We start from the raw sequence: 19,191 nt of genomic DNA, 5'->3' as shown, positions 1-19,191 counted from the left end.
CGCAAAATATATCGAAGGGGTTCCCTCCATCATCGTCATCCACCTAAGAATGAGCGACGTCGGAAGTTGGATGCTGGGAAGTAGAACCAGATGCTATTTCATCCTGCATAGAACTTTGCTGGCGACCTTGACTATTCTCGTTGTGAAAGCATATGCTGCAGAATGGTATGTTTTCGTCTGATTTGGATTTCTGTGAGACGACTAGATCTAGGGTGAAAGTATTGGTTTCTTGTGTTTCGAGGAGATTATAGACTGGGCATTGAGTAGGAGAGACAGAAGCGGCTTCTACTTCTGTGATTGAATCGGTTTTTGGCGGTGATATGTGTAGCATTGGAACTCGACGGGGTGGTCCCATTGTTTGATTTGGATTGATATCCTGGCGTTGGCTCATTTTGAGTATATACTGGCCGTTCGGCAAGCCTTTCAAATGAACGATAATTTTAATAAAGGATAGCTTTTGGGAATAATAAGGAATAAAGGATAGAAAAGCGATCTGTAATCATAAGTTTCGGTGGGGGGGTGTGGAGGTTATGTTAGCATTGTGGTTAGTCAGGAGCAAGGTTGGAGTTGGACGGTTGAGTTGGGCACTCAGCAAGAATATCTTAGGCAATCTCTAAACGCAGGCAACAAGCTTCTTATATAATCTTTCCACCAAAGCTCGGCCTCCGTAGATATCATCATGCTCTCTCCAATATATCTACACTATAAGACAGTTGTCTCACAAACAGGAGTCATTATGAATGGTAAATTTAGATCAAAGTATCCTCCTTAATAGCCAACCAACCAAATTGAAGGAACCACCACTCTCTCGGGTTCACCTAAGCCCAAAATACCGATATAACAGCTCGGAAGTTTCACATATCTCTGGGTTTATGCTATGTGCTCGAAGAAGCTCATCTCGCTTACTATCTATTGAAATTATGGAGGAGAATGACACCGATAACGTTTTCCACCAGGGGAAGAGGACCAAGAAAATTTGTATTTCAAAAAATTATTATAAATTTAGTTCTTGTTAAAGGTTCTACAGCTCGTAAGTACGCTGGAAAGTATGTAGGTCTGTGTATGTATGATTGATGATCGATCGTCTAGATCCCAACACATCGTAGATCCGCCTGTATTTATAGAGCGGTACGTATAGACCCGGCACTACGCCTTATACGGTATATCGCAACAGTTCTAATTAAAAAAAATTGAAAAAAAATTTAATTTAGAGCTGCAGTCGGCCTCGAACCGACAACCTCTCCGTTTAGATCGGATTGCTCAGTTTCGACTATAAACCGAGGCACAACGTAGGTCTAAAGGAACGCTTAGCCCAATATGAAAAAAATGAATCACTTATGTCTCAAACATTGTCAGGAATACTTTCCCTCGCCATGATATTGATTTGCGTGGAATCTCGGCGATATCTGGGGTATATATAAACCGACTGCTCCACTCCCCATAATCATAATTGGTTTGCTCTGAGTATTGTATTTCTCGCTCAGCAGTCACAGTATATTTCTATAAGTTTGTAAGCCACATATTTGGTTCATCTGTTATATGGATTACTAACTCTACCAGATAAATACACTTAATCTTAGAGCTATCTAAACGCTCTAAAGAAGACAGGATGCCCTTTAACTGGGATATAAGCCAGGAGACCCCAGTCGATATAGATGCTCTAGGCGAGCCCTGGGAAGTAAATTATCATCTCAACCCCTCAAATGATATCAAGGCAGAGGAAGATTCGAAGTTAGAAGTGGAAATCAAATATGAAGAGCCACCAGCAAGCGGAGTTTGTCCACATTGTGGTGGCAATTTAGCAACTATTAAGGTACTTTAAACCATATCCGGAACACCCAATTGCCCTATCTTTGATTTAACTACATAAGGGGCTCTTTGGATTAGGCAGATGATGAAAAGGCTAATGGAAAATCACTCAATAGCCTAGCGGAGCAATATCTACTGAAGTTGAAGTTGTGGTCTATACAGATAATATAATCAGTGCCCAGAACTCGCCCACGAGCCAAGACAGCAGTCCGGGGCAGAGTATTTCGACAGCAGCCACGTCGAGTCCATCCCCCCAAGCGACCATGAACCCAAAAGAACCTGTCATCATTGATCTAACCACCTTAGATAATGAAAGCGACAAAGAAAGTGACTCGGATAGTGCCCGAGCTAACCCGTACACAGGAAAGCGGGTAAACAGATGGCCATGGACGGACAATGAAAAACTCGACCTTTATATACTGAAGCTAGTATATTCGGTCAGCAACGACGAACTTAGCAAGATACTAAGTGCAAAGCACAATAAAACCAGAGGGAAGACTTCGGTCGTGGCCCAATTTGCAGAGTACAGATATACACCGCTCAACCAGAAGTTATACCTGGAAGTTACAACAACAATTGCAAACAATGAACTATACAGATATTCCAACACCACTGATAGCTTGAAAAGCGCTGCTCGAAAAGTTGGCATCGAACTTTTTCCGAGAGGGAGAGAAAAAATTCATATTCCAAAAGCTCTCCCAACCCGTCGAAACAGAAGAGATCAAATAGACGAGCACAGCGACAGCGATTCTTCCATCTCGTCGAGCAAATAGGATTTATCCGACGAGGATGTGACAGGGAAGTATCGAAAACTCTACCGACGCCCACGAACGAGCCAAAAATTGGCCCCAGAAATTCTATACCGGGCATATAACCGATCTTCTCACGGGAAAAATGGAATAAACGGGTTTCGAGCCGGAAAGTTCTCAAGAGACGAGATACTAATACCAATCTTAGAAGAATCGAAGCTGGATGAATTCGATATCCCACTTGCTTCTCATATCGAGGGCGAGGAGATGGAAGAAGGCAGCTACTTTATAAGCACAACACCGTCATTGCTCTGGGCTTTACATAAAGCGTTTCGAATGGGAAGAAATCCACGAATCTCAGTCATCGATAGGGCCAATATTTTCCAACCTGTTCAACATGTCTCGGCGATACGGCCACGAATGAAGGCAAAAGGTTTACTGAATGGTATCAGATACTCCGGAAAACTGGAATATGTCGTCTACGGAGCTATCGAACCAGCCGCCATCATCCACGATTTCCCACTAGAGAAATTCCTGCATATGGTTGATACGGATTATCAAATTCAAAAGGTCTTGGGGTCTAGTATCCTATTCAACAGGACGTATAAAAAGTCCTTAATGAAGCTCGATATTATTCGCCTAACAAAGATCGGGAGATGGAGCTGCGTCCATGTTATTAATACGGTGTTCAGATTTGTTTTCAACGATCAAATTAGCCATCCTCTAGAAGAGGTATTCAAGTTTAATTTTGCGATTGATTGGGAACTCGAGTCTAGGATGGAGTAGTTAAATCTGTGGGCAAAAACTTTCAAATTCCTTCTTTTCTTCCTAGAATTTTTAAGCCGCTGGGATATCTTGAATATATAAGAACATTTTAGACCTCAGCCTATGGGATCGAGGAACCATTCGAAATATATATAGGCACATTGAGTTCACTGGAATTTTCTGGTTTGGACTTTTTTCCAAAAAAAAAACACCCTTGAGATTTAAATCGTATATATTTAAGATCGTTTCTTCGGCTACTTATCAATGACTTCATAAATTCCTTTTTACGGTTATATCTACTCTAATTCTTCAAAGCAGTAAACCATTCATTCTTCCGCAATGGTGTAATGGGGTGCTCAACTAACGGTAATATGCCTGTTGACGTCCATTTAATCCTCTGAAAGATATAGGTCCATAGCTTAGAGAACGCCGCACGAAGATTCAACCCAATCCTGGGAACTGAACAAGAATAAACAAAAGTTGGGAAACGATTGCACGCGTAGACCACTAAAAAAAAGAAAGAAAGAAAGAAAAGAAAAGGCCGACTATTCTAAAACGATCGCATCTTCCCCCCCCTCCTCTTCATCACCGTCGCCATCCTCCTGCCCACTAGCAGTGACAAATTGAATTTCTTCTTGCAAATCCTCGGCGATTTGCAATATAGTTTTGCTATGCAGGATGAGTACCTTCCTCAGGTGCGTTAAAGTCTGTTTCTCCGTTTCAAGGTCGGCAATGGCGTCGATGATGTATTGATCAATATTGCTGAAGGTGATATCTTGTGCCAGGGGGATCCCTGATGACTTGATCTTCTCAATCTCTTGCTGAAAAGACACTCGGAGCCTTTTGAATTCCACCTCGGCGTATCTTTTGAGCGAATCCACGCTGTGAAAGGTGCTAAGTTTTTTCGGCCCGAAGCCATGATAGTTGTGCATGTTATGCACGGCGATCGGCACCATCTGCTTAGGCGGCATTGGGGTGGAAATCTTTGGCAGTTTAGACGGGGTTGGCGGGGTGGTTTTTCTCTTCTTCGGAGTCGAGGGAGTGGGCTTAGGCCCTTTCAAGGGCATCTTGGAAGGAGACGAAGTAGTACAAATTGTCAATGTTGACATGGATGGATCCGAGGGCCCTGGCAGATATTCCATTGCGAAGAAATGTTTGAAGGGTCTTAACTCTGTAACCATTGATATCAATTAGCAACCAGGACGCAACTTACATTTCAAAGAGGAGTATTACATACGGTTTATTGACGAAGGCTTGTTATTGATAGTGATTGGGCGATGGCTATGTTGACAATTTCAACGTAAGATGATAAATCGAAGTCTTTATTTAGAGGTTGGGATGGTGGTGGGGCTATCTATGACGTTATGGGAAGGACTACGATGATGTTGCGAGGTGGATGGGGATATGAAGGGGAGAGCGGGGACGTTTAAATAATCGTCACCTCGTAACTGGGGGAACAGGACTACTACCCGACACACAAGGAGCCTACGTGATGGGAGGTCCAGGATGATAACATACGCTTCTACTTCATTCCTTGGCAACATGATCTTAGATTGGTCTACAAAAATTAGATAACTGTGATTATCGTCTAATCAAGGTTATCACATCTAGGATTACCATTCTGATGATTCCAGAAGCACTGTAATGGATAGTCTCGGTATGGTCCTTGAAGGACTTCAAGCATTCATTAAAAAAGACTCCCATTCCCCTATGAAAACATTATCGTTATTATCAATACACCGAAGACCAGTATCGTATATGACTCCAGCCCAATGATAAAGGAGAATTCCATAATCCTGCTAAACAAAAGATATCCCGCATACAACATGATACCCAGAAGAAGAAAGGAAAACAAGATCATACTATCGACATAGAAGCAATCAATAAGGATTCTCTTCAGAGTCAGAACTGTAGCTAGAACCACGATGAGCTCGAAGTTCCTTCTGAGCTTGCTCTCGTTCGATCTTGAGGCGTCGTTCGTTCTCTTCCTTCAAGATGCTGATGATCCGGCGAGGCTTACGCTTAGGGACGGTTGTGGCCGGTTGGCCATTGTCTGGCTCGTCCTTGACAGGCTCTTCTTTGTCCTGGCCATCTTGAACACCTTGTTCCTTTCCTTCAAGTTGGGTTTGGTCTTGCTGTTTACCTTCAGCTTCCTTGAACCTGACTTTGTTATCACCACCACCAGTATCTTCACCCTTTTGCTCCTTCTTAGCCTGCTTCAATCCTTCATCCTTGAAGTCCTTGACGACAACTTCGATACCCTTGAGGTTTTGGGCCATGAGCTCGCGGAAGGTGGCAATATTTTCCTTATCAGGAGAGTAAGTTCCGCTATCGTTATCCAAGTAAATCTTCCAGCGTCCTTGGGGTTGGATTCCATCAACTTTGGCACGCTCTCTATCGCGAGCATACATCTTGGCATCTTTGGTATTCTCTTGGGTGATATCCTTCTCGAAACGAACGAAGAATTCACCGCTCCAGACGACTTTGTCCTCGCCGTTGGAATGCATTCCATGCTTGCTGAGGTGGTTGATCTTATATTCATCTCCAGTCTCGCAGAAGCGCCATTCTCCGTTGGTAGTGATCACGAATGTGAAGAGTTTGTTTTCGACCGGTTGGAGAAGATCGACTAGGCCCTGGCCGACATCGTTGGCATCATCCCAAGCGCCGTAGACGGTATTTTTATCGTGACCGTAGATGTTCTGGTACTGTTTGCGAACAAGATGACGGAAGAAGCGGTAGTGAAGCTTCGAAGGATCGAAAGACTTAGCATGAGACATATCAGCGTGAAATTGAAGAGTCTTTGAAGGTGATGGATGTATGAGGGCGATTTTGTAAGCTTTGAAAGAGGTAGATGGATGTGAAGATGCGTCTGGGGGCACTCCTTGTGACTCGGAAGTGCCTTGATGCTTTTTAGAGGGGGTTGTAGTGACAAGATTTGCAAGAGGAGAGTAGTGAACAGAATATCTTGTTGGGCTGATATGGTGAGTCGACAAATCAGAAGGGTATGTGGGAGGAAGGAGTTGAAGCTGAGCAAGGCGTATGTTAGCTTAACTGTTCATACAGTTGTTGAGTCCATGAACAAGCCGAGGGAGTATTACAGTGATAGTAATATGAGGTTCCGGCGATTTCATGCAAGCCTCTGGATTGCAGAGATCGAATAATGCAGTGAGCATTTGAATGTGCTTCTTTCCTTTGTATCCTCTGATGGGGATATGTCTTGTGTGTTCAAGACCATCCAGAAGATTTTTCTATATAACCATAAACAGCAATCAGCACCATATCAGTACCACCATTTTATCTCATGCTCTAAAGTCGACTCATACTTCAAAGTTCTGAAGAACAAGTTTGATGCTTCCTAGTTTATCGTCAACGCTCTGTTTGCCATCTTCATCGAATAGTTTCAATTTGAGATAAGTTCCCTCTCGTACGCCGCCGAACCTCCATGTTTCCCGCCATTCCGGATCCCTAGTCTTGGCTTTGGTTGAGGTTCTGAAGTGAATGCGGCTTGCTTTTCCAACTTCTGGAATGAGGCCTTTGACGTTCTTCAGTTTCCCTATGATGTAGGGGTCCGAGGTACCACGCAAATCCGCAATTCTAATTAATTTCAATTACAAGCAATTAGTACTGATGAATTATCTTAAAAGAACGGCGATATATTAGGAGAGCATACGCAATATGAGAAGCGCCGACTATAGTTAGACGGATATCGTATGGCGGCGACATTGGAAATTTGTCGCTTAACTCGTTCGCATCGTTGACCGACGACCTCTGCGGCGTGACGTCATCCTCGTCTCTTCCTTGCCTGCGCCTTTCGGCAGCCATGGCCATGTCGCAAACTGATTTGTTCGATCAGTTTACAATAATCCGGTCACTTTGGATGGGATGGGTGTCTAAGATGGTCTTCTAGTGGATGTATTGGTTTCTGGGGAGACGTGTGATGATGAAGAATGGAATTTGGGAAGTGTAACGATGTGCTTTGGGTCCTTTTCTGACGTACAGAGCTCAGAGACTAGCAACTGCGCTGCCCAGGACACCGCCGGTGACATTTTTGGATGCTAAAAGGAGCAGTGTAGTCATGGGAAACAAGCTTTGGGGTCAGTATCATAGGAGCGCGGATCTTATGACAGGTAAACCCATGCTCCTTGGAGTTATTCCGGTTGGTGGTACTGCAGCTATCCGTGAAGGCCAGGGTTTTTCTGAGACTTCGTCTTAAGTTAGTGCAGGCAATTGTGGTTTGTCCCCTCTCTTTCTATCCTATATGCTTCTAGTTCTATAGTATAGATTGAATTGGCTAATTTATCCAGAAAATTGATTTTGGGAGAATATATCAGAATCCGCGATCGACTAGAGTCAATATCACACTTGAGAAAAGTGTGCATCTGGGACCCGCTAGGACGGAATTCGCTTCGATTTTTCCTTCGAAAATAAATATAATATTGATGTTTTAAAGTATACATCTCGAGAAATATCACTGCTAGTTGGGTAATTAAATTTGAATTTCATTTCACACAAAAAGATTAGTGAAGTGCACTTATGTTCTGAGATGCAATCGCTTCAATTGATCCAATCTTTCGGTTTTGATTACGTAAGCAACTGAACTACGACTCCGCTATCTTGAAGAAACACAACTATGTAAGGATGCCCAAATAACTATGACTCTAACATGGAATTCTTCCGACATCGCTCTTAGGAAAAGTGGATATCGAGGCAACTTTCAACTTAACAAAGATGGGAGGTGCTGTCCCACAAGAGGGATGTTGACGTTTTACGTAATGTTCAACGCTAAGTCAGCTAAGTTCACGTTAGTGGACGGAATGCGGGGGAGGCGCTTGGTATTCTACACCCGTATATAACTCTTTGAAGGAATCAATTGGAGAAATGACCTTAAAGGGTATCGGGTTTGAAACAGCAATTCGGATTTCGCTGAAACATATCCTCCATAGACGTCTACGGCCCACTAAACCCTCATAAAAATAATACCACAGAAATAACACAATTCTAAAACTTGTTCCGTAAATCAACGATGTCTCGGCTTAACACTCTTGCCAAAACTCTCAAAACTCTTCATATCTCTGGGAAGCCCTTAATTCTTACCAACGTCCATGATGCCCCCACTGCTGCAGTAGCCGCACATGCATCTACAAAGGCGTTAGCTACAGCATCTTGGTCAATTGCCGCAACTCAAGGTCTCCCCGACGCACAACTTCCACTTTCCGGCAATCTTCTTGGTATAAAGAATGTCGCCCAAGGTCTCAAAAATTCTGGATTTGCGGATACAAAACCACTATCCGCAGATCTACAAGACGGCTATAGTGATATCGCTGAAACAATCAAATCAGCCATATCCCTCGGTGTTGTTGGTGCCAACATCGAGGACTTAAAGACTGATACATCTACCGGTCATGAAGAATTAAGATCCGCTGAAGAAGTAGCTGAAAGGATTAAAACAGCGCTAAACGCTGCGTCAGAAGCTGGTGTTCCAGACTTTGTAGTCAACGCTAGGACCGATGTGCTGGGATATGGAGGATCGATTAAAGATGTGATTGAAAGAGGGAAGAAGTATCTTGATGCGGGAGCTACAACAGTGTTTGTATGGGGTGTGAGGAAACATGTGATTACCATTGAAGAAGTTAAGGAGATGGTGGAGGCGTTTAATGGAAGATTGGCGGTACAGGGAACCGGGCCGACGCCATTGGGGTTGAAGGAATTGGCGGAGGTAGGGGTTGCGAGGATTAGTTATGGACCGTGGTTTGCGAGGAGGAGTTGGAAGGCTTTTGAGGATGATGCGGTGGAGGCTTTGGTGGCTTTGGAGAAGTAATATCTCAGAATCTTGTATTTCAGTCTTTCATGTCAAGTATAAATATAATATCATGTCGAGATATCTTCGAATCCACTCAACTTTTGTCCCAGATATCACATGTGCATAGTGCGCAACCAAATTTGATACAAAGCCGCAACCGATTTAAATCTGTGGCATCGTTAGCCTGATAAAATTAATAAAAAACGTGTGATAGTTGCAGAATCCGTTCGCTTCAGACACATGCACCTGGGGTGTATAACCGGAGCCTGGGCTAGGTAGCTTGGTCCTCATGCCTTCCATAGAGGGTACAAACGCAACACGTAACGAATCCGTGGGTGCAAGTTGATTCACGAATTCGGCACACTGCAGCGCACGGGCCGCAATCCTCAACCATGATCATTATCTCAAAGATCGATCATAATATATAACGACTGAAACGGCGAAAGGATGACGGCAATTATTTTATAAACTTGTAAAGCAGGCACCGCGGTTGTAATTGACTTGAGGACGTACGCGACAATTTACAATGTCGCTCTCTAGCGCTAGCTCTGCTCCGCGCACGCACAGCGACCCGGTTGACGACGCGGAATTGGACGTCTTGATCGAATCCGTTCAGCTTGGAAAGTCTAATACTTCTCGCCTTGCTTCGAGTTCGTGGATTGAGGCGCCTCCTCCACCCCCTCTGCCGGGTGAAGGGGGCATACTCCCCACCCCACCTCCGCTGCGAATAGTACGCCATGGCTTTATGGGACCACCCCCACCTCCGCCCTTAACCGATGACTACTACGAGCGCATAGCTCCAAAACCAAAATTCAACAGGGAGACTCCCTTCAATCTTCTAGGTCTCCCTCGCGAGATCCGAGATGAAATATATAGCCACATTCTAAGCCGTGACTCACTACCAGTCATCGCCCCGGGGCGCCGTAACTACCCTCCAACTTATAAGCAAATATCCATCAGCTTGTCAATATTTCGGGTTAATAAGCAAATACATTGTGAGGCAACGGAGTGTTCTATGGGCAGAATACTTTTGTGATTAGGTTATCTACGGATATACATAAAAATAAGGTTACGGTGCAGTATAACGCTCCGTGGGAGAGTGTGACCTATTCTTTCACCGAAAACGTCATGTGAGTTAATAGCCCTATTTGACCTTTCTATGGATGGATTAAGAATTAATGATTCCACGCTCATCATAGCCTCACTGTACCAGTGATTCAGTGCGAATACGAGGGACACTACGACTCACTCCCACAACCATTTCCGCTGTTGTCCCATGAAACCTGAGTGTAGTTCTTTTCACAAAATCTTCCGAAATCATACCAGACACCACATGGATGTAAACCCTCAGACCTTTCCCGGCGGCATCTAATAGGGGTCGGAGGCGGTCAAAGAGAGGTAAGAGTATTACATTCCTTGTCTTCTTTTGAGGTCGAAAACTTTTTGAATTTGGGTATGAGAAGAAAAAGAACTTGTCTCGGAAGTCTTCAATGTCGATTCTGATGTTGCGGATCAGGGGCCAATAGGTATCTGCAAGAGCTAGACATTGGGACTTTAAGATTTTTAAAGAAGGGGGGTTAGTAAGGACCACTTGTGGGTTAGAAGACAGGGAATATTATTGGTATTGAATCGGTTTCTGTATAATTCCTCGGGTAGAGGGAAACGGTCTGCAGCTATACTTAAGAGAGTGGGCTTTATCAGGTCGGGGTTGAGTCAGTTCTTTGGTGAAGGCGTTTTGGATTTGCTGCCTGATCGGACACCGGATATTTCGTTCTGGGCGGGGGATATTTATGGTCCAGAGGATATTGAGGAATGGCGGTAGTATAATTGTCTCCTGTGTGTAGTTTATAACTGGTGTGGTTGGAGAAATCAAATATGGACTCGCAAGAAAGATAGGGCCTCGCTCGAGGCTATCCGTAGATTTAGTCTCGGGACCCTCCGTAGATTGGTGTGTAGACGACTTGCGTTGAGCTGTTGCATTATTTTGGTGTTGTCGCGTTGCTGTCCCTCATTGATTGTCCCCGACAGTTGCAACCTCAAACTTCGAACCTCCCAGCTTTCCTCTGGACATCCTCACCGCCTCCCATTCGACATCCGATCTTCAGATTCATTACTGTCATCACCTCGCTCTCTGTTTGACGAAGTAACGACTTGGGAGTCCCCCAGAGCTGGCCTCTTCTCTTCACCTGTAACATACTGTCAACTCATCCCGACCACGTGAACATCTAACCATGTCTGCCAACGAGGAGAACAAGTGAGCTGGATTCCACGAGCCCGATCGCCAGATATAAGTGCCAATACTGATACTCATGTGCTTCTCTATTTATAGATGGCGCCGTCGTCAATCCACCCAGAATAATAGCGCCTCGCCATCTCCTACTCCTTCCCAGAACTACAACCAGCCTCGTCGCTCCGACTCACGATCCTCTTCTTACCAGTCCCAGAATAATCGAAACTTCTCTAATAATAACGCTAATAACTCGTCTGGCTTCCCGGGCGGTATGGTTGACGAGCATGCGCCCGTGAACGGGTTCAATGCGAAGGAGCTCAGAGATCTCCTTGGCAAAGGTAGATACTCCGGGTGGGTCGAGTATGGAGACTCTTTTGCTGATATACTTTGACAGGATACACGGATGCAGTTGCTGGGTCGCAAGCTGCGGGGGATGATAAGCCTGTCCTCTACAAGAATAGCGATAAGGGGTGGACCACCCAGAGCAAGTCTTCGCCGTGGGGCCAGAATAGTAAGTAACTAGGCAGCTACATCTTTTAAAGGGCATTTTCTAACTAGCTCATTAGAGCATACAATGGCCAACGGTGTCGACTTTTTGACCCGCCTTAGGAAGGGGGTCACCGCGCTGTCAGCGAATGGCGGGGGCAAGGATGGGAAGTTTGGCGGCTAGTTATCCCTACTTTTCTAGAACCCACCTGCCCCCGACCAGCTGCAATTGAAGAAAGGCCCGAAGCCGAAGGGCAGAGTGCCATTCCCATCGAGCAGATAGGATGCTGAGGGCGCAATCCGGGAGCGGGGTGGGGAATACTTCCTCATCCTGTCCTGGGCGCCGGGGAGGGGCAGTCGCTTGGACGAGATGAAGTGGGAAATGCAGGTCCAGCGACAAATAAGACGAGAGAATGATGAATATCTCCGGAGATGTCGTGAGGAAGAGTTTGTACAAGCCCATAGCTTTGTCAAGAACAATGTTGTGGGGATGCTGGGGCACCTCAGCTTAGTCAGGAAGACCGTTGTCAGTTTCTGGCCAATAATCCTATATATACTTATTATTGGCCTGGCCCTAGGCCTTTTCATACTGCCATGTGAAATCAACGCTTAATCTTCTCACCAAGAAATCGGTGTGACCTCAAAACTGTTTGCAGACATATATCAGATGCATCAGATTAGATATCACCGGATTCCTGGGCAAGCCCTCAGACATTTAAGCTTAGATTAGATCCGCTTGTACATAACAAGCATCCCTCCAAGAGGGCAGAAAAAAATTCTTCATGGGATGCAACCACATGGTTGCCTTAGGGTGCATGCGCATCCCAAATGGATACCCCCACCTGCTTTATGCACGCCCTATTTCGATATGTAAATGTATCTTCTCCATTTTTTCGTCGCCTTTCTGCCGACAGTACATAATAGTTTGCTAAGTTTGACAGTCGGGTTTAATTCCCAAACCCACCCATTCATGTTTCCTCCACGCGGACAGTTTCTTGGCCCTTCGGAGCTCGGCTCCAGTAGACTTTTTGATCGCATGATAAGAATGAGGCCGATTCGGACTTGAGGGGAACCTGGACAGTATTCGGACACTATTCTCAAGCTGCCCCCCTCGGACGTAAGAATTCAAGAATGGCGCCATCGGAAGGAAGGACGCTGGTTGGCTCCGACAAACAGCTGGCTCAGCAGGTCCGGCGGCCTTTTCTTGGCCATTTCTCGCTATTAGCTGTTATTCATGGGGATCCTTTTGACCTTGAATCATTTAAACTTGGTATATCCGACTTTCAGAAATCCTCGCGCGAGACTTTTGAACTCCGATGTAGCATGCACTATCATTTACGGCTTCTACATTTGGGGACAACTAACGTTAATATTTACCTAAGTACTAAGTGCTCAAATCTAGGTACTTAAATGCCATCGTTTCCAAGATGTCGCCTCGCCATCCGTATCCCACACGGTTGCCAAACCTCCATTTCCCAGAAACTCTGGGACTCGCTAATTCGGCATCCAATCCAAATGGGTCGCCTACCAACAATAGCGAGAACATAAACATGTGGTGGCCGTCTTCGCATTTTAATCTTCGCCCGGTACTAGGCGAACGAGTTTCGGAGCTTATTAAACGAAATGCTGTTTCGGCAGCTGTCGGGGGAGACGGCCGTGAAGGGGACCAGAATGCTCTTATCGATGCTATGGAGTTTACGAGGTGGCTGGGTATATACTACAACATTGGTTGTATTTTGTTTCCCATTGGGGTTTTTGTGGTTAGGAAGGCTGTGGGCAGGATAAGAGAGTATAGAAAGGCTCAAAGGAAAAAGAATAAAGAGGAAAACACGGGAAGGGATAACAAAGGATATAAGACCGGAAATCTGGAGGTTTCAATAGTCGAAACAGTATCTACAGCTTCGAGTTCTAGTGCCTCCAGCGCTATTATCCCCGCGGAAATAGATCCAGATGAATCTAAACCTCTTCTTCAAAACTCCTCCCCGAAATTACCATGGTACACCCGCTTATACCGCCGTTTCAAAGGTTTCATGACCTATCAACGACCCAACGACAGCCGAGGCCGAGTAATACCACATAATTCGATTCTCATCGTTAACCAACTCTTCTTCTTGACATCGATCTTCTTGTCAATATATAAAATCTACTACCCACTCGACAGAACCAACAACGCTGATCTTCGATTTTTCTTGATGGCAGATAGATGGGGGATGACTTTTACTATGAACCAGCCATTGAATTTCATATTGGCAGCGAAGACCTCGCCGATCAAGTATTTGACCGGATGGAGTTATGAAGAACATTTGATTGTTCATCGGATGGTTGCTAGTACTTCGCATATTGCTAGTTTGGTGCACTTTATTGGGATGTATGTGGTTTATAGAATTTTTATCGTATGTTCTCTCTTCACCCTCTAAAGATTGCATCTTTTTACCAATATTCCTCAATACTAACTATACATATCCCAGGCTGGCACCGACCGCGGACTAACTTTCATCGGTATCCTCCTCCGCCCAGATATCTTTTTCGGCCTAATCTCCTTCATCGCTTTCTGGATCTTTGGCATAACCTCCATGGACGAAATCCGTCTAAAAGCCTACGAAATGTTTCTAGCCACACACATTTCCTTCGCCACCATCGCCATGATATTCCTATACCTCCACCACCCTGCCGCAAGAATCTACGTCGTCCTTTCATTCCTAATCTGGGCAATCGATAGAATTGTTTATAGAGCATACAACAAACGATGGTCAGCCGACGCAGAAGTCCGAGTTCTTGATGAAAGCACTATTAAAGTCACCATCAAGAATTTTGGAAAGGGGAGGTCGGGGAAGATGATGAAATGGGAACCTGCGGGACATGTTTTCTTAACGGTTCCGGGGTGGAATAGATTTCAAGCTCATCCGTTTACGATACTTACCCCGCCGGTTGGGTATGATCTTGAGGGCAATGGTATTGATGATGGGAAGGAGAAGGAGATGGTGTTGGTTATTAGGAAGTTGAAGGGGTTTACTGAGGCGTTGTATGAGATGGGTGGGATGGTTAAGGTTACTGTTGATGGACCATATGGGTCTGAGCATGCGAGGGGGTCTTTGAAGGAATATAAGAAGTCGCTGTTTATTGCTGGTGGGAGCGGTATTGCGGTTGCTTGGCCTCTACTATGTGAAGTGGTAAGAAGGGAGATGGATAAGAATAAACGCGGAAAGGGTGGAAAGCCGAGAAAGATTGTTCTAGTGTGGATAGTACACCACGAGCATCATCTTAAATGGATTGAAGAAGATCTGGAGAAATTGGAAGAAGTCAAGAGGACATTACCTCGAGGATTTGAGATCGAAGTAAGGAAATTTATCACACGGGGCGTTAACGGGAAAAGACCGGATTTGAGAAAAGAGGTTGTCAGGGTCGTGGAGGATGAAGATGGGCCAAGATTGAATGGGAGAACTGGGGTCTTGGTTTGTGGGCCCGATGCTATGATGAGAGAGGTTAGGAGCATTGGAAGGGATTTGTTATATGAAGGGAAGGATGTGGAGATTTTGGCGGAGAAGTTCGGGTGGTGAGAATTTAGTTATTGGCGTGGTTAATTTGATCTCTCATGATATATGATACTATAGCTATAACATAACACGATTGGTTCGTGTTGGTTCTATTTGAAGGGTGCGTATATGATATCCAATGCATTTTACCTACTATTACATAGCATCTTTATTCATATGGTGTATATTATCATTACCAAATGGATTCAAATCTTTTTTGTAAGTCTGGAATTTTGAATTGTATCGAGCTGGAGCTTGATGATACCTTGAGGACTTTCCAACGTACGAGATTAAGAGGGTATGTAGAGATAGAAAATCTCTATAAACTATGGGTAACAAGCTTTCTGTGCCATCAGCTACATTTTTCAATCTCCGCGGAGCTCATCAATAATATTCGGTGAAGTCTGTTGTAGAGCTCGATAAATTTCATATCGGAGAGGTCGAGACGAACTCTTGTTTAACTGCAGTTCCAGTATAGTGAAAACCCGAAAGAGATTAGGAAACCTTTTATTCCAGGATTTTATACCTAGATAGCTAGAAAATTAAGAATAGCCTTCACCACCCTCAAAGCTACAATAAAAAAAACCAACCTAAAGCAGCTGTATACAATCGCTACATGCACTCGTGTAACCCGAACATGTGTGTTGGATGTTGTAGATTAAGAACAGCTGTCGGAACGATTTTTGGGCATCTAGACCACTCTTCTACGATCCGACAGACCTAGTAGTTCTCCTACCTAAACCAATCAGTATCGCAGGAAGTAATTGAGTACAGCGTCGGCGAACCCCTAACCTGTAGTTGTGCGCTGCCCAAAAGCTGAAATGCCGGTCGCCCAATTCTTCAAGAGGCGTGCGCCCATCATGGCAAACATTCCAATTGCATCTCACATTTCGCTCGCACGACGTCACCGTCTTCCCCTCAGCTGCCCCTGCTGACCTAAGGTAGCATCCGTACTACCCAATTTCGATTCTGTTAATTTTTTTCAGCCGTTCGAGGTAATAGATGTGATGAATATTTGACGCTGTGGTACAGAGAGTTAGTGGCTTTGAAGCTTTCAGCTAATCTACTTGCCTTGGACCTTTAGTAGGGGTTAGGAAGATATAAACGGGCCCTATGGTCTCATTTCTGACCCACTGTCTTAGTTAGCCAAGCAGTAGATACTGTACCTAAATCTATCTCTATATTGTATTACATATGCAATCGTAGAATTCCATCCAGAAATTCAAATATACTGCTTAAAACGACCTTCCCCCTCGTCGCTTACATCCTCAGCTTCGCTGCAGCTGACCATGTTTTATTATATTTATTCCTATGAAATAAGGTCTATTATAGTAAATAACAATCGCCAAACCCGCTACAGCGTATCAACCCCATCCCGCACCACAAACTGGTACGACGCATTCGTAACCGACACCACAAACCAACGTCCACCAGTCTACCTCAAAATCCGCGCCAGCAACCGGAAATTGACGGTCGAAATGTCGCATTACGTCCAGACGATAAAGCACGAGGTGTAAAGAGAGCAGTAATAGATGGAAGTCTTAAATCACCTACTCTAGCAATTCAGATGAGGAAGGGTGTGTTATATAGCGTTGGGAGGGATTTTCGAATAATTTGTTTGATTTGTTGGGGGGTATAGGAATATTACGCGATTTTGACGGGGTTGGGTTCTAGCGGCGCTCAAGCTCACAGCTAGAATACAGAAGAGCTTAGAGCTAACGGTACCATTGATAGTTATCCTCAATCTATGGAGTACCCATCCCTTGATTGCTCTCGCTATATGCTATTAATGTTGCAATATTCGAGGTCGCTCCATTGAACCAATCGTAAAAAAACACTAAGCAATACCCTAAAGAACTACCTATATCCTCTTCCATGTCTCATACTCTATCTCTAAATGATCCTTCAGCTCCTTAAACTTATTCCTAAAATTCCTTTTACACTTCCAACAAACCATATCCCCCTTAAGCATCCCATTCGTTACATGTCCCACACCTGGAATCCTTTCATCATCCTTATCAAGCGGGAACTCGTCTAAATTCACGAAAAATCCCGAGTTGAAAGAATTATAATGTTTTTTATTCTTCACCCGTTCCGAATGCATATCTTCTGATATTACGTGGATATGAAAATTTGTCATTGATGGACGGGCGTGGACACCTATTTTTATGCATGAGGCCCAGTCTCGGCCGGGAGGTAGTAGTGCTTGTGATTCTTCGGAGTCAGGGTCGAAGCCTGGTTCAGAAATTGCTCGTTCTTCGAGTTCTTCGAATGCTTTTTGACGAGTTTTTTCCAGCACTGAAGTTTTGAGATGGATTCGACGGAGTTCCTTAGCTAATAGATCACAAGTTTCGACAGCAATTTTGCGAATTGATGCAAGTATTTCTGGGTTGGAGTTTAGTATTTCGAGTGGGTGGAGATGGGTTATTGAGATATCTCGAGGGAGGATTAGGGCGTGAACTGTTGATTTTGGGAAGACATCGTTGATGACTACGAAGTCATCGTTGTAGAATAGCATTGCTTTTGAAGGAACAGATGCTGGGTCGGATAGATAGACGGCTAGACCAGCGCGAGGGTCAGAGTTTAGGAAATATGGATTCGGGACTGGTCGTTGTGCCTTTGCTGGGGGCGGTGGGTTAGGTTTAGGCTTTTTGGACATTAATTCGGTGACTTGGTTCATATTAGCTACTGGACAATGTAGATACAACCTAAGATATAAGGACCACGATATATCGCTTACAAGCATTCTTCTTCCCCTCGGTCGCCGTAGACTTCGCCGTCCTTACACTCTTCGAAGAAGACGATGCTTCATCCGACGGAGCGCTAGGAGGAAGGCTCTCCGCGTTGTCTGTCTCGTCTTCGTCGGCCGACATGTCATTCCGTCTCCGTTTGAAAGACCGGGGATTAATATTGCGGGCAGATTCGTCCATTCCGAGTAATCGACTATTGGTGTTGTGGGGTTGATATCGCGACATAACAACGCGACGTATCGTCGGTCGATTGATGATGTTACGTCAACGTCTTCCTAACTGGGTAATTACTAAATCGGGCATCTTTAAAGGAGCGAGGGTAGTGCAAGGAGTTGTATACAACTCGAGTTGAGTCGAATATTCGACTCCGTGAATTCATGATTGGAATCTTTTTGGCAAAAGTTAAACGGGTGAATTTCACCCATTAAAGTCTGTGAGTCTTCGCGGAGTTGGTTCCAGACTGCGATGCGGCTCTTTTGGCCTATTTTCATTGGTCATTGTCTCCCAATTAATCTCCACATCACTTGCCCAAAAGCGCCGGGATTGGCATCGTGCATGCAGTCGACCGGCACATGTGGAACTAGAGTCAATTTGTCGACCCAAGCTATGGTGTCCAAGTTCCGACCCACGAGGCTTTTCAAATTCAGCTTTTTTGTTTCTGTTCTGCGGTGAGGGAGGGAAAGAAAGCTTAACGGCCTGCAGCTAATGTTCCATCCCCTCCCTCAAACCCTAGTTAGCGGCCAATATTAGCAATAAGAGATGCCTAACTCGAAGATGGTGGTTTGATTTCTATTTCTATCAGCCGCAAATCCCTAGTTTTTCGCCAAATCCCACGAAGTACGGCACATGGGATATAAGTTGCCAGGAGCCCTTCGCCGCCATCTAGAGAACCCTTTTTTCCCTCTTCCGGATTGATTTCGTGACGTCGCATTTTATTCTAATCCTTTTGTTTCTTGACATTCTTTCCTCCGTGGCTTTGCGTATATAGTCTTGTACCCCCAGTTTAGAAGTAGATTTAACTATACTACCCCCGGGGATATTAATTTGGATCTCGATCGATTTTACCCAA

General features: G+C 44.7%; 8 protein-coding genes across 8 annotated transcripts; 5 read left to right on the top strand and 3 right to left on the bottom strand.

The window, feature by feature from the left end:
- Window positions 1-1,609: 1,609 nt before the first annotated feature.
- On the top strand, window positions 1,610-3,344 carry DFL_007563 (uncharacterized protein; the record flags this gene model as incomplete). The annotated part of the gene is made up of 3 exons (XM_067637164.1): window positions 1,610-1,813; window positions 1,926-2,450; window positions 2,583-3,344. 3 exons carry the CDS (start codon window positions 1,610-1,612, stop codon window positions 3,342-3,344), a joined length of 1,491 nt encoding a protein of 496 aa, XP_067488708.1.
- A 524-nt stretch (window positions 3,345-3,868) lies between these two features.
- On the bottom strand, window positions 3,869-4,465 carry DFL_007562 (uncharacterized protein; the record flags this gene model as incomplete). The annotated part of the gene is made up of 1 exon (XM_067637163.1): window positions 3,869-4,465. One exon carries the CDS (start codon window positions 4,463-4,465, stop codon window positions 3,869-3,871), a length of 597 nt encoding a protein of 198 aa, XP_067488707.1.
- Window positions 4,466-5,203: 738 nt separating this feature from the next.
- DFL_007561 (uncharacterized protein) lies at window positions 5,204-7,369 on the bottom strand (the record flags this gene model as incomplete). The annotated part of the gene is made up of 5 exons (XM_067637162.1): window positions 5,204-6,349; window positions 6,422-6,571; window positions 6,647-6,917; window positions 6,994-7,159; window positions 7,321-7,369. The coding sequence occupies 5 exons, from the start codon at window positions 7,367-7,369 to the stop codon at window positions 5,204-5,206; spliced, it is 1,782 nt and encodes a 593-aa protein (XP_067488706.1).
- A 977-nt stretch (window positions 7,370-8,346) lies between these two features.
- Window positions 8,347-9,141, top strand: DFL_007560 (uncharacterized protein; the record flags this gene model as incomplete). Its single annotated transcript, XM_067637161.1, has 1 exon — window positions 8,347-9,141. One exon carries the CDS (start codon window positions 8,347-8,349, stop codon window positions 9,139-9,141), a length of 795 nt encoding a protein of 264 aa, XP_067488705.1.
- A 508-nt stretch (window positions 9,142-9,649) lies between these two features.
- Window positions 9,650-10,410, top strand: DFL_007559 (uncharacterized protein; the record flags this gene model as incomplete). Its single annotated transcript, XM_067637159.1, has 3 exons — window positions 9,650-10,099; window positions 10,192-10,253; window positions 10,323-10,410. The coding sequence occupies 3 exons, from the start codon at window positions 9,650-9,652 to the stop codon at window positions 10,408-10,410; spliced, it is 600 nt and encodes a 199-aa protein (XP_067488704.1).
- A 944-nt stretch (window positions 10,411-11,354) lies between these two features.
- DFL_007558 (uncharacterized protein) lies at window positions 11,355-12,023 on the top strand (the record flags this gene model as incomplete). The annotated part of the gene is made up of 4 exons (XM_067637158.1): window positions 11,355-11,377; window positions 11,453-11,691; window positions 11,748-11,864; window positions 11,920-12,023. The coding sequence occupies 4 exons, from the start codon at window positions 11,355-11,357 to the stop codon at window positions 12,021-12,023; spliced, it is 483 nt and encodes a 160-aa protein (XP_067488703.1).
- Window positions 12,024-13,266: 1,243 nt separating this feature from the next.
- Window positions 13,267-15,396, top strand: DFL_007557 (uncharacterized protein; the record flags this gene model as incomplete). The annotated part of the gene is made up of 2 exons (XM_067637157.1): window positions 13,267-14,232; window positions 14,308-15,396. 2 exons carry the CDS (start codon window positions 13,267-13,269, stop codon window positions 15,394-15,396), a joined length of 2,055 nt encoding a protein of 684 aa, XP_067488702.1.
- Window positions 15,397-17,233: 1,837 nt separating this feature from the next.
- DFL_007556 (uncharacterized protein) lies at window positions 17,234-18,302 on the bottom strand (the record flags this gene model as incomplete). The annotated part of the gene is made up of 2 exons (XM_067637156.1): window positions 17,234-18,042; window positions 18,113-18,302. 2 exons carry the CDS (start codon window positions 18,300-18,302, stop codon window positions 17,234-17,236), a joined length of 999 nt encoding a protein of 332 aa, XP_067488701.1.
- Between the last annotated feature and the right edge of the window lie 889 nt (window positions 18,303-19,191).

The sequence above is a fragment of the Arthrobotrys flagrans genome (assembly GCF_004000055.1).
Source record: "Arthrobotrys flagrans strain CBS H-5679 chromosome Unknown unitig_8, whole genome shotgun sequence".
NCBI lineage: Eukaryota > Fungi > Ascomycota > Orbiliomycetes > Orbiliales > Orbiliaceae > Arthrobotrys > Arthrobotrys flagrans.
The sequence above is the reverse complement of the archived record's forward strand: the minus strand, read 5'-3'. Positions and strand labels throughout refer to the sequence as shown.